The sequence below is a fragment of the Cyprinodon tularosa genome, unplaced genomic scaffold (genome assembly GCF_016077235.1).
Source record: "Cyprinodon tularosa strain WSP-4 unplaced genomic scaffold, ASM1607723v1 ctg196, whole genome shotgun sequence".
NCBI classification, from domain to species: Eukaryota; Metazoa; Chordata; class Actinopteri; order Cyprinodontiformes; family Cyprinodontidae; genus Cyprinodon; species Cyprinodon tularosa.
The window spans coordinates 1,442,385-1,457,561 of NW_024038715.1; the positions used below are offsets into that span (position 1 = coordinate 1,442,385).

Genomic DNA, 15,177 nt, shown 5'->3' on the forward strand with positions numbered 1-15,177 from the left:
GATTTCTTCCCTGTGAAATCTTTCACATGCTCTTAAAAATTTTAAATGCATTCCCCATTTTCTTGTGGCAAAAAAAAAAAAGTATACAAAAATATCGACCCAAAATATGTTTTGGGTAAAGTATTTTATTTATTTATTCCATTTATCATGGCTGTAATCCGTCAAACTGTCATACTTTTTTTTCCTAACAGATTGAGATTTTCTCTCCTGTATTTACCCGTGCCAAACAGTACACATGGGAAAGATAAACTATATCTATTATTAGTATTATTATTTTTTTCAAATTTAAAGTGAATCAAAACCAGTAAATTAAGGCGATAAGTTGGATATTTGGGATGGAGGGGAAAAAAGGGTAATCAAAGCCATAATTTTTTCCAAATAAAATAAATGAAAGTGATTCATTTTCAGGCTAAAGACTGAAGATAAGTAAAGCAATCCAAAATATACTCTGATTTTAATGTCCAATTTTAAAATAGCATTTTTTTAAGCAAAGAATGAAGTGAAGTCAATTTCAAATTATTTTACAAGTAATTGGTTTACGACAAGGTTAGGTAAATGCTTTACAATAGTATGGAAAATAATGACAGCATATTCAAAGTGACTCGGGAATAAAAAAAAAAAATAAATTATATATATACATATATAGACTCAAAATGAAATCTTTATTCTGTTCACATTTCCAATGTTTTTGAAAATCACTGAGCCATTTAAGCCAAAAAAACCAAGAGATGGGTGATTTGTATAAAGTTGGTTTTTAGTTTGGACATCTTATGCAAAACATTACCTATTGTCATTCATGTGCAATACTATTCTCTCTCACTGTGTAATTTTTTACTTATTTATAAGGTCAGTACATCTCTGCAGTACAAGTGCTATAATCCAAGTCAACTACCATGTAGTCTTCCCTTAGCTCTCTACTGTGCAGATATTTTTATATCTAAAGGAAACATATTCCAGGACATTACAACATTTTTTATGCTCTTTTGTAGTATATATACTCTTTTTTATATTGTCTGTTGTATTTTTATTTTTATTGGCATCCTGCTTCAACTCTTTGTACTCTATATAAGCTACTGGAACCAAAATTTCCTTAAAGGAGTAATCCCAAAGGATAAATAAAGTTGAGTCTTCTGAAACTCATTACACGCCTCCAAAATCTCAGACTTTAACCCATTGGGTTAAGCCTCATTTCATGCAGTTGAACAAATTTACAGGTGGAAAAAATATAAGGGTTCTCATGGTATGCGAACATTTCTTCTTCTCTTCTCCTCTAGAGATGTGACCCTTCTTTTGCGTAATGTTACACCTGACAGATATCAGTGAATCTTAGATGATCTTATCATTCAGTCCATTTTTACTTCATAACCACCCGATTTGCATTAGAAATAAAAAGAAAAATCCATGTTGAATGAAACAAGTGATAATATGCTCTCAGTTTAATAATGAAATGAAAAATCAGTTTATTTTTGTATTGTCTAAACCATCAGACATTTTTGACATTTAACATACTCTCAATTCAAGAGCGTTCGATTTTAATAGCAACACAGAAAATTTGTACAAAAAAACATTTGATTTGAGAAATTTTCTTCAGTAGCATGAAAAAAAACAATATACTCTTGACACATGTTGGTTTGAGATGTCTAGCTGTACCGACATTTGTTTTCTATGCTCCTCACTTCTGTAAATGAATTATTCGTAATTTACACTTCCATTTGTTTTTAAACTTCATCTTTAAATGTTTAACGCACTAGAAAAAAAGAGGATTGCTTTTCTTTTAAGAAAGGTACACTTTTACTGTACAAATTGAACTCCGACGCTGATAAGAACAGATTTTTCTTTTTGCCATCATGCTCAGTAAGTAGGCTGGTAATATAATAACCACTAAAACAATCTAAATTTCAACCAGACGTGAACTTTATGTAATTCTACTGTGACTAAAACTGGAACTTCTTTTGTCAGAACAAACTAAAACAGAAATTTACATCAACATCAGTGAAACATCTGGTGTGAAACAAATAAACATGAAGAAAATAAAGTATGGTTGATGTTTGTTGTACTGTGGCATTGTTTCTCCACTTAAGACCTTGTTAACACTGGTTAAACAATTTCAACATGAACTCTTTGACACACCAAAGACATACAAAATTATCTTTCGGAGTCTGGAAAGACTTTTAGGAGGAAAATGGTAAATAATAAATGGAAAAACTAAAAACTAGACAGTCTTAATCTTATAGAAAACCCATGAGGTGAGCTGAGGAGAAGAGAGCATAAAAATTCCCCAGTACTGTGGATGATCTGGTAAAGCAATACATTCACTCTAATAGTGGGGAAGGATAATATATATCCTTTACAGTAAAAAAAAAAACAAAACTTTCAGATTCCTTAGGCTGGGAAAAAAGTTAACAATTCCTTGTATCAACAAAGCTGGCATCCCAGACCGAGCAAGTGAAAGTAGCACCAGTGCAGCTCCTCTTACACTCCACTTCTCACCTACTCTCTAATTCTGCCCTTTGACTTGGTGGCTCAAAGAGTGATAGAGCCATACACTGGCTGCATGCTATAGTGCAGAAAAATAAATACTCTCAACCTGAAAAGACTACAAAAGCTGAATCAAATAATATAAATATGGACATAAAACAAAAAAAATCTAAAACTTTTAAAAAGACCATTCATCCATTTCTCACTCAAGTAAAAAAAACAAACAAACCAGACAAATTAACAGTACTCTTAAGAACATGGCACCAGTTGCTCTGGGCATTGTGTCTATTGCCCAGCAGCTGAGATACTGTCCTCATCTGTTACGTGTAAGACTTCCTGGAACATAGAGAGGACACGGTCAAAGTGAGAGCCTTCCCAGAACACCTTGCCACATCTGGTGCAGACGTAGAACAGCGGTATCCTCTGCAGCAGGCCGGGGGGCACGGTGTGCAGCTGAATAGGTGACCCTCCGGGAAAGGTCAGGGTGTCACGGTCCAGTCCTGAAAGGGAGGCCCAGCGACACTGAGTGGCGTACCTGGGGGGTTCAGGGGTCGTGCTGAGGGTCACAGTGTCATTGAGCCTCAGCTCTTCCTGCTGACAGGATTTCTCCAGCATCCCCTCAGTGTTGTGATCCTGCAGAAATCCTGGAGAAAACCAATAAAACAAATTCATTTTAAATGTCCTACAGATAAAGGTGACTGGAAGCAAAAATAAATAAATAATAGCAGGAGGAGGATAATCTAAATAATCCTATTACTACATTTTCAGTTGAGTGTAGTATACCTTTATCTTTGAGCATTGTTACCATGTCAGCTCTGGGAATCGCCACATATTGATCACTGTTACATGCCTGAAGAAAACAACAAGAGAAAAGCAACAGATGAGAGATAGGAGAGAAAAAATAATCCACTTCAAACCTTTATTTTGAAAAATAAGGGATACCAAAACCACTGAATCACATGTCTACAGGGACACACTTTCATTCTTAATTACAGAAGAAAATTAAACATTTTTCTAATGCTAAAAATATGGACTTTAATCTGGCCCATTGCAACAATAAAAAACAAATCTTAAAGTTTAACCCTGAAGACATGTCAAAATGTACTTATTTTTTTATTTGAAAATAGACAAAAAGTAAAAAAATTTCTTGATTATCTAAAGAACAAGTAATCTTTTTTTCTCAGTGAAATATTATCCAATAGTTTAATAATTACTTTTAATAATTATTTATAGCTTTAGATAATAACAAACAGTACTGTTAAACATTTTTCGGGAGAAGGTGAAATATTTGATGAGTTGGGGAAAAACATCCCCAGCCTATGACCCTGTTTCATTAGGTTGAACGTGAAGGTGTGGATCTGGATGTTTTTACCAGCCGGCAGCAGAAGATTAATTTTCCAACTGATTCAGCATTAGCAGGAAGGTTCACCTCAGCGATTTTTCATAGCTCCCAAATGAAGCGTCAGACAGGTGTTAAACCATCTAAAAGCAGGATTTGCAGGGCTTTTTCACTCGAGTTGACCTTTTCACATCGATACCAATCAGACATTTTCCCAGGTTACTCCTTCAGTGTGAAAAAGGGGCAAGTGTTACTGAAAGATCCGATCAGGATGTTAGAGTGTCAGGAAAGACACTACTGACGCCCGAGTGATTTTCACACGCTCCTGCCGTCCTGTTCTTCTTCACGATAAAGGTCTCCCTTGGTGGGACATTAGTGACCTCCTGCTTGCCGGCCCCTAAAACGAACACACGCTTGTCTGTAAGCCATCCTGACAACACGTCAGTGCTAAAAGCCTTGTCAACACACCTGAGCTCCACCCTGTAAACAGCATTCCACTCAGGAGTGGGCAGTAAATCAAATCTGGCTCATAAGAGAGAGATCTTTAACAGGCTCGCTTAAGCCTTGTCACTCTTTACCTGGGAAAAATCAGGAGAAAAGCAGGAGACTACACCCACTCAGCACAAAAGCAGGTCGTCTCCTCTGTGTGCACATGCAGGGCGATGTTTGCCTCTGTGGCGACTGAGGTCAGGACATGAAAAAGCTGCAAGAGACAGTGGAGGTGTGGGAACAGCAGAGGTGTCTGTTTTATAACGACGAGGCTTTCTTTCTCCCCTGATGCACCATAGTCCCATCTTTACACTCTCTCTCTAGTCACATAAACAAGCTAATAACTAACCAAAAAAGTTGACAACTGGCCCAAAATTTGCAAAAGTACATCATATACAGGTGCTGGTCATAAAATTAGAATATCATGAAAAAGTAGATTGATTTCAGTAATTCCATTTAAAAAGTGAAACTTGTATATTATATTCATACATTACATACAAACTCATATATTTCAGATGTTTATTTTGTTTAATTTTAATGATTACAAATGACAACAAATGAAAATCTCAAATTCATCATATCAGAAAATTAGAATATTGTGAAAAGGTTCAAAATTGATGGCCCCTGGTGCCACACTCTAATCAGCTAATTAACTCAATTCACCTGCAAAAGCCTTTAAATGGTCTTTCAGTCTAGTTCTATAGGCTACACAATCATGGGGAAGACTGCTGACTTGACAGTTGTCCAAAAGACGACCATCGACACCTTGCACAAGGAGGGCAAGACACAAAAGGTCATCGCTAAAGAGGCTGGCTGTTCACAGAGCTCAGTGTCCAAGCACATTAATAGAGAGGCGAAGGGAAGGAAAAGATGTGGTCGAAAAAAGTGTACAAGCAAGAGAGATAACCGCACCCTGGAGAGGATTGTGAAACAAAACCCATTCAAAAATGTGGGGGAGATTCACAAAGAGTGGACTGCAGCTGGAGTGAGTGCTTCAAGAACCACCACACACAGACGTATGAAAGACATGGGTTTCTGCTGTCGCATTCCTTGTGTCAAGCCACTCTTGAAACACAGACAGCGTCAGAAGCGTCTTGCCTGGGCTAAAGAGAAACAGGACTGGACTGCTGGTGAGTGGTCCAAAGTCATGTTCTCTGATGAAAGTAAATTTTGCATTTCCTTTGGAAATCAAGGTCCCAGAGTCTGGAGGAAAAGAAGAGAGGCACTTCATCCACGTTGCTTGAAGTCCAGTGTAAAGTTTCCACAGTCAGTGATGGTTTGGGGTGCCATGTCATCTGCTGGTGTTGGTCCATTGTGTTTTCTGAGGTCCAGGGTCAACGCAGCCACATACCAGGAAGTTTTAGAGCACTTCATGCTTCCTGCAGCTGACCAACTTTTTGGAGATGCAGATTTCATTTTCCAACAGGACTTGGCACCTGCACACAGTGCCAAAGCTACCAGTACCTGGTTGAAGGACCATGGTATCCCTGTTCTTAATTGGCCAGCAAACTCTCCTGACCTTAACCCCATAGAAAATCTATGGGGTATTGTGAAGAAGAAGATGCAATACACCAGACCCAACAATTCAGAAGAGCTGAAAGCCACTATTAGAGCAACCTGGGCTATCATAACACCTGAGCAGTGCCACAGACTGATCGACTCCATGCCACGCCGCATTGCTGCAGTAATACAGGCCAAAGGAGGCCCAACTAAATACTGAGTGCTGTACATGCTCATACTTTTCATGTTCATACTTTTCAGTTGGCCAACATTTCTATAAATCCTTTGTTTTTATTGGTCTTCAGTAATATTCTAATTTTCTGATATGATGAATTTGAGATTTTCATTTGTTGTCATTTGTAATCATCAAAATTAAACAAAATAAACATCTGAAATATATGAGTTTGTATGTAATGTATGAATATAATATACAAGTTTCACTTTTTAAATGGAATTACTGAAATCAATCTATTTTTTCATGATATTCTAATTTTATGACCAGCACCTGTATACTTCCACGTGTGATCATGACGGTGGGGACAAGCACGACAGGGCGAGCTATTTGTTCAGCTCAAAGTTTCCCAGGTTGGAGCATGCCAGAACCTGCAATGAACTCAGGCCGGCAGACAAACACATCATCTCACACACGCAATCCTGGATACAAGAAATTCAAAATCAAGCAAATTACAATCCAGTCATGGAGAGGTTGAATTTACAGCTAATTTTACTGGGGAGAACATTTTTAATTTCTCATTCTTTATAGTAATAAAAAAAAAAAGAGCTACATTAAAAAGCCAGTGTTTGTTTTAAATATTTTACAAGATACATTTAATTTTGGACTTTTTGATACCTTATTCAAGACCACCATGATTTACAGAAACTAAATAAAACCTAAAAGAAAATTAAACAAAGATTATTTTTCTAAACTGAAGCAGATTATACCTAACTTTCACAAAATTAAGTTCAAATTTGTTTGGCGAATCTGCTTACCTTATTTAAATGCTTTTTTACTGTATAGAATCAAAGAGCAAATGAATGACTATAACTCCAGACTATTTGAAAGTTCAAGCATGCAGCTGCTATGGGAGGCACATTCACACACAAAGTACTTTTTCCTCTCAAGTTTTCATTACATTTATGTTAAATAATTTTAACAAGAATTAAAATAAAATGTTTTCATGTCTTTTAAGTCTCGATGCATCTTTTCTTGGTTTGTCCTAACACTATTAACTGAAGTGATGGCTCCAGATTGTTCATATGTCTCCCAGGTGCATGAACACCTCTGTGTTTCGTAGTATTTTATAATCTATGAAACTATGGCCTGTTCTTTGAAGTTTATTTTTAAAATATATTAATTATGCATTAACTGCAACCATTTTGTGTATAAAAAGGACTATTTTATGTTTTTCCATCTCTTTTTTTAAAAATGTCATGTTTCTTTAGCGAGCCACTTTTATAGAGCTGATCAAATTTGTAACACAGAGTTTCAAAAGATCAGAGTTTATGCAAAAATGAGTAAAAAAAGGGGGATAGATGAGAGGTTTAAAAAAAAAGAAAAAAACATAGGAGGTGGGTGATTTCCCCCCCCTTAACAAGCTCAAACAGACAGACACATGCTTTCTCTCAGCACTGTAGGCAGCTCCCATGGGAAAATCCTCCATCAATCTTAAAAGGCGGCGTCTCTTGGGTCACATGGTTTGAGCAGCCAATCATGACGTGTTAAACCAATTCAAACTGTGGTTAGTCAGGTAAGGGGCAGCGTGGGAACCGGTGGGAAGAGTGTAAGAGGGGAGCGGAAATGATTCACCTCTGTTTCCTAATAAATAGCCTTTGATTTGTGTTTGCAAGCAAATCATAAAGACAAAAAAAAACGAACCCAGCATCTTATATTGCTGAAGTATAAAACATTTACTTTTTTTTTCTTTCTAGAAATCTTAACTGCCCTTCCAGGAAAGTCAAGAACAAGAGCTAAAAAATATAGGTTGTTCCCATGATACCGTGTCTGGGAAACTGTGTCACTGCTGATTCTTTCTGCTGATCAGACAGAAAATTCTACTGCTGCTGTGAAATCGGTGAGATTTACGAGCCCTTCTGGGACAGGCATCGTTTGCATTGTCCTGCAAAGGCGGCATCCTTGGGAGGCCTTTGTTGCTGCTTTATATGAACAGAAAAGCACTTGGACTTTTAAAATAGAACTGTATTGTCAGCTTTTGGTGTTGTCTGCTGTGGCGTCGTCTTCTGGTTACACAAGGGGTCGGCTGGTTACTGGTACCAAGCTATGAAAGGTCATTTTTAGGAGTTGCAGCCTTCAGATTTAAGACCAAGATGAAAATTAAAACACATGAAGAAGATAAATCTTCTAGAGTTTCCAGTAAAGGTTCACGTGATTACACAAAGAGATTTAAGTCTTGAAGTAGCTGAAGAGCACAAGACCATGATGTTATCACCTCCATGTTTGACTGCAGGTATGGAGGTCTTTTTCTGAAATGGCAGAAGTGACCCCTATTGAAACAGTATTTCATCAAAACCTTGGAGATTATCTAAATATTTGTGGATAACTAATACCCCTTTCCGACTGGCTAATAAAAAAAAAATAAAAAAAACAGTTTAAACCCTTGAACAATTGGCTTTTAGCGGCAGTGGGTGACTGACCCGTATCAACCAGCTAATTTACATGTTACTATTTAGCACAACGTAAGGACGTCAACTAACTGCGGCAGTCACGTCTGGTTTAACAAGCCAAAACGAATCTGCATACATTCGATAAACATGGCGTAGCAACAATGAGAGAGATTTAGAGGGACAGAAGAATGAAACAATAAAGAAAAGTTACTAAGCCCTGGCTTCCTTCCATGTGGCTCTCCATTGTTTACTTTCCTGATTTCTGTCGCACTGGTGACATCATAATTGCTAACCCAGAGTGATGGTGTCACGAGACACGCAAAAGTGGGTCGGACAGATGCCACACAGCTTGCCAGCTTGTGGGACAGACCCAGCTTTTTTCGCCGGTGGGAAGGGAGCCAAATGCCGATTGTTAGCGGGACGACGATGTTTGAAAAATATGGTTAACCTGCTAATTTTGGAGAGAAAGTTTCTAGGACTTAAAAAATGTCCTTCAAACTTTTGTTGCTATTTGACAGTTTAGTTTGAACGTTTCTCCTTAATTAAATCAATATTCGATCTTGGTTTGTTTGTATTTACTCGTCTTATTATCTCTGATATAAAATGGTTTGATGACCTGAAACTTGAGCGCTTGTTGAAAAAACAGAAAAGTGAGATGGGGGAAATAGTTTTTCATGGCACTGCTTATTTTACACGATCTTTCACATCATAACGCACCGTTAAGTAAAAACTTAACCACAGTTTTGAAAGAAATAATATCAGGATATATATATATGGTGTTAAATACCCCCCCCCCCCCCCCCCCCCCCCCCAATGTGTAGTATCCTCACCGTCTGTTTTAATTGGAGCAGGAAACTGCAGAAGATTGTCAAATGACTTCTGTATGCACTCGGCATCCTAACGGTATCTGGCTTGTATCTTAGCCTGACAGTCTGAGATAATTGCCAACTCCGTTAACTAATCATTACAACCTGACAGAAATCTAAACCTGGACCAAAGTGGAGCCTGTCTGGGCTTGACATCACACACCTTCCTCTGGCACACCTCCCTCACGCACATGTACCTACAAACACTCAGATACTTATCAGGCAATCGGAGGATGTAAGAAATAAACAAGCAGCTCACACAGGAAAAAAGCACACCCCTCCCTGACTGATTCATACACCCGCTCATCTCACCTGCACAGTAATATCGCCCCCAATTCTTCCAGGGAAATGAGAAAAAAAAAGTCTAATACGGATTCAGCCAGAGAGAGACATTATTCTTAAATAATGTTATATAATGCTCTTAAATGATTTAAACATATTTATAACCCTATTGTCTGTGAAACGGAAAATCAGAGACCTGTTCATAAAAAAATAGCCAGATCTAATCTAATCAGAACCAACAAAGAGGTGTTCTTTATTCTTTTAAAGAACTTATTTCACCTTTAGCTGAACACCAGTAGAAACCAGAACGTTTTTATTATATTATTTATGGTGCTAAATATGCTGACACTTTGGTCAGAATGGGCTGAAAAAATTTGTAATATAGAAAGTTGGGGTGTGCAGGTGGAGCAGTGGTTAGCGCTCACGACACATTTATGGAGGCCTTAGTGCTCGATGCGGCCAACCTGGGTTTGAATCCAACCTGTGGTCCTTTGCCGCTTGTCTCTCCCCCTCTCATACCCCCTTTACTTTCAGCCTACCGTACTGTCCAATAAAAAACACAAAAAAAGCCAATATTTCCGTAAAAAGAAAAAAAAAGAAAAACAAAAGTTAAAAAACTCAAAAAAATGCATTTTAAGTCATTCATGAGCCACTTTCCTTGTATCCTACCGTTTTTAACTCACTCAGCTTCATTGCTTATCCGATGTATGTAGTATATTTCTATAGCTCTCTCTTTTGTTTACTCAATGTGGGCATGAGCCATATCATACCTCCAGCCATGCAGTCTTGTTATGGTAAATATGCAAAAAAGTAACCATTAATTTTGTCCAATATATTGGCTTCCACAGAAGACTGAGCTCCAAGCAGGCTCTCGCCTCAACATTTTTGTTTTTCATTCCTCCCAGTCCATAAGTCTGGTTCTTCCTGACTTGGTAATGAAGAGAGTCACAGCCAAATCTTAGTAAATAACACTCTAGTCATGACACAAACAGAACTAATGCTCCCCTGTGGCACATTCAACCTTAACCCCCAAAAGCTCCTTCAATCCCCTTCTTCTCTCTCCTCTTTCTTTAAGATCTATCTACCCCCTCACTATGTTTTCTACAGTGTCTTTTATTTAGCTGTCCCCTCACCTCTAACCTTTCTTTCTTCACTTCCAAAAGTGCTCCTTTTTTCACTCTTCACGAGACGCCAGAAAACTGAGACCGCTCTGAACCCAACAGCTCACAAAACCGGTCCAGAGGAGAGCAGTTCACAAAGCTCCTCATTGGGGAATAGCTTGAGAAACATTAAATCAACTAATTTGTAACAAGCTGATTTTATCTTTAGTCAAACTTTAAGTACTAAATAACTACAAATACAACTAAATTTACCAAGCCCATAGAATATATCAAAACTACAAATGTGATGGCAATATCAATGTGAACAAAATCACAAATGCAACAAACTATTTGGAAGGACTTTGTTTTAGTGACATTTTAGTCTAATTGCTGTGTGTGTAAATTCCACATTGCAGTAATTTTTTTATTTCCTGGATAGATGTTTCTAGTTCATATATATAAATTTTTTATGCAAACATAACTCAAAGGTCCAGAAAAAGTGACCGGAGCAATTTGATGAAGAAAATTGTCCTGAATATAAAGGTTAATTGCAATTATCTAAATGCTAGGAATGCAGATTGACATACAGTGTTTTAATGATAGTTTTACATGTCTATAAATTTTTTCATTCACATCTTTTTCGTTCATGAGCCCAATAGGTTTCTGTTATGTTATATCTTTAAAATACATCCAAATCAAATAATATGTAAGATTTTTTTAGTCTATTCAGAAAGTATTTAATACAGCTCACACTTTAAATTGATGATGTAGTGTTTAAACTCAGTTTATGAAAATGTCCATTTATCAGTTTATTGATAGACAATCACTAAGTTTTATATATATATATATATATATATATATATATATATATATATATATATATATATATATATATATATATATATATATATATATATATATATATATATATATATATATATATATGTTTAACATTGTGCATAAGAAAAACACAATTAAAATACAGGCTGACCATTGAACTGTCAGTTAAGGTTTGCTCTGTCTGCTTGCCTCAACAGCATGAGTATTACTCATGTTCATACAGAAAGAGCAGCCTAAATAAACTCATTTTTCCCATGCTTTCACTGCAGCCAATCAACCAACCATTACAACATCCACAACTTTCTTGGGCAAGCGCTAACAGCTCTCAAACTGTCAAACACCCACACACTCAAACCGTAATTCCACGCACCATACGAATCAACCCGAACTGACTCTGCGGGCGCATGCCTCGTCATGGGAGAGCCACCGGCAGATTCTGTTGTTCAACGTTCATCACTGCTGCTGCATACTTCACCCTTCTAGCAGCCCCCCCCCTCCTTTCCCTTCTTTTTCACATCTCTTGCTGATGTGAAGGCACGCAGGGAATGTTATTGTAATGCAGAGTGATTCATTCAGGACTGTAAATATTGACAGGAGTGGTTGCTGCTGCTGCTGTTCTGTTCTCTCCGGAAGAGCAATGACAGAACATTGATGAAACCACAGCCACATGAATTTTTGACAGAGAAAAGGACATTTTAGAGAGCCGTATGACCCCATTCAGACATTATGGTAGTCCCCTGGTCTAGAAGCCAAATGTCTGAACTCTTAGCTGGGTTGCGACCTAATAAAGTTTCAGAGGAGCCAAGAACAGCTGCTGAAATACAGTATTACTAAATGAGAGTAATTAGTAATGCGAACAAGATACCATCTCATACAGTTACAATATGAGTTTAAATGTAAGTAACTAAAAAAACTAAATGATACTATAATAAATAACTAAAACTAGCATATTTTTAAGTGACTAGACTGGGGCTATACCTCAAAGAAATTCTTTTTTTAACTGTTGCAATATATAAAGATGAAGGTGTAGTAAAACTGGGTTTTAACTGAAGTAAAAAAAAGTGTAGCAAAAAAAGTGAGATGCTGCCTAAGAGAAACCATTTAGAGAATAGCTATATCTGCTAGCACTGTAACCCCTTTTTCCTCTGTGCAATAAAAGAAAAGCTGCAACTGTGATGGAAACTTTTCTACTTTAGTTGGGAGTAACTAATTACAAATTTATTGACAATGTAATTTTTTTGTTAACCTTTTAGTAGTTGATAATGCAGTAATGCTTACAACACAAATCAAATACTATTACTCTGATTAAAGGATATTTTGTTGCCTGTATAAAGAAAACAAGTTTGTCTTTAGTGCCATCTTAATGAATTAGATTGTAAGGTTAAAGTCTAACAGAAATATGAACATGAAACACAAGTGCAACTCTATTACAGAAAATTGACATTCCTGGACTAGCAGTAAACAGACATTTGTTTCTCCAGAACCTATTTTTTAATAGCCTTATCCTTTTTAGAACTTAAACTATTTGTTTTATTAAGTCAGTTTTGACTACCTTAGCATCCTAATAGTGGAACCAACTTCTCTTGTTCTGACTGCTTTTTTTTTTGTCTTACCAGTTTTCTTATTTCTATCATCTTTTTAAACCTCTCTACTAATTTCCTCTTGACTCTGTGTCAAAAAAAGAGAGCGAGGGGAAAGGGTTGTGCCTGCTTTTTCTTAATCACCACTGCTCACTTTGTGGGTGCTTCAGCAAGGCAGATAACATTGACATGCATACACAGCATTGATGTTTTTTGTTCCAAGTCGAGCACGAACTGATCAAAGTCGTTGTCCTGATACTCCAGATTGTCAGTCTTCCCCTGCTTCTCAGATCTCCTGCAAACTTCACAGACTGGACCAAAGCATTTTCTAGGTAAATCAGGACTTCACCTGTCTTTAGACATGTCATATCCCCAAGACACTGTGGAATCCATCGAACTGTAAGAATACCACATATTTGAGTGAATCCCTAAGGTTGAGGAAGCTGGGCTTGGTTCTGCAGATGAGCTGTACTAATTGGACAGTAAAGCTCCTCCAGGGCTAAAATACCATTAGCTCCTAGTGGCATGTAGACTGCTATATTAATCAGGGAGCTACATTCTCCAACTGGTGAACTTGATCTTCCCTGCATCTGCAATTTTTTGCCTGAAACAAAACATGTTCCACTGCAGCATTAGAAATGTTATCTAGTAAGGTCTGATGGAGGCTGGTTCACAATTGTCCATCTTGAATGAGATGATACTCAGTCAAAGCTCGTCCAGCTAACTGATGAGAGACCTAAGGTCAGCCATGAGGAGACTGGACCCAGCTGTTTTATGTTGGTTATCCTGCAGCCATGTAGAGAGACAGCTCTGCTTGCCTTGCTCTTGTGATTTCTATGTCTCCTCCATCTCAGAGGCAATAGAGGTGGTATTCTAAAAGCCTCTGTGGTCTGCTGTGGGTAGAATAAAATCCAGCTCTGGGAGTAAATTAATTCTGTTTTTTTCAGCTCACTTCCAGCAGTTTAATCATTCCACATTGGATTAAGGATTCATGCAGGTTTCTGAACTGCAGTTGAAGACTTAAACACCAATACAAACATAAAAAGGCGATTGCAGGATTGTCTTCAAACAATCCATTACACATACGCTGTGTAATAAATATGCGTAACACGAGATTGAGTTTCTGAATTAATCTTCTGCAGCTGCAAAAAGGAAAGGTGAATGGGGTTTTATAATATCAGATCACCCAGGATTCATGTAGTGATGCTGTTAATGTGAAGTGTTAAGTTTACTGAGAGTGATCCCATTTTATTTAGTCTATCAAACACATGTTCATACCACATGAGAACATCATCGTACAAATAAAGAGCTATAATTTCACAGTTATATCCAACAGCCTTATTAGGATGTGAAGAACTCAGCAGGCTGGCTATTGTAAAGTTGGACAAGAGCATCAAAAGAGGAGAAGGGGCATGGGGTTAAGTGGTAATAATGATACTGGATAAGTCACCAGCATGTGTGTGGCTGTGTGAATTCAAACTCACATCAAAGTGTCTCTGGGAGCCTTGTCCATGTCAACAGGAGATACAGGAGAGGCTCATGGCATTAGGAAAGCAGGGAGGTGGGGGTTCAAAAGGAAGTGGTACAAGACTGAGAACAAAGGCGTAAGAGAAAGACTAGACTTGGGGGTTAAGGAGGAGTGGGCTCAGGATGAGAGGTTGGGGTATATGGGTATGGGGGAGTGGGTTGGGGGCTCAAGCTGAAGGGGTTCATCTGTGGTGTGAATGCAGTGAAGTAGAACCAAAAAAGAGGACGAAGGAGAGAATGTACTTCAACCCTTCCTTGACTTCCTCTCGTCGTCTCCTCCATCCCCTTCCCTTCTTCCATCTCTGCACCCTTTCTCCAACTGGCTCCAGCAAATTCCCTAGGGCCAGGGGCAGTCCCCTTTCAGTCTCCAGTGACACAGTAATTAGAAGTGTGGGAACTGAATACATCCCTCGTTCGGAGCCTCGGACTACCCCCCTCCCTCCCTCTCATGCTCGTTTGCACTCTCTTTTTGCTGGCCCTCACCCACCCCCTACCCATCTTGCGGTTTCTCCCCCTCCCCACCACTTCCTTTGCCACCTCAATTTCTATACCAC

General features: G+C 38.0%; 1 protein-coding gene across 5 annotated transcripts in view; it reads right to left on the minus strand.

Moving 5' to 3' along the window:
• Window positions 1–1,431: 1,431 nt before the first annotated feature.
• Window positions 1,432–15,177, minus strand: part of exd3 (exonuclease 3'-5' domain containing 3) — a 57,165-nt gene continuing 43,419 nt past the window's right edge. For all 5 annotated transcript variants that reach the window (XM_038283620.1, XM_038283621.1, XM_038283618.1 and 2 more), the window contains 2 exons: window positions 3,262–3,328; window positions 1,432–3,122 (listed from right to left, as the gene is read on the minus strand). In XM_038283620.1, the coding sequence (XP_038139548.1) occupies window positions 2,764–3,122; window positions 3,262–3,328 (426 nt within the window). In that variant the 3' untranslated portion in view covers window positions 1,432–2,763. The remainder of the gene's footprint in view (window positions 3,123–3,261; window positions 3,329–15,177) is intronic.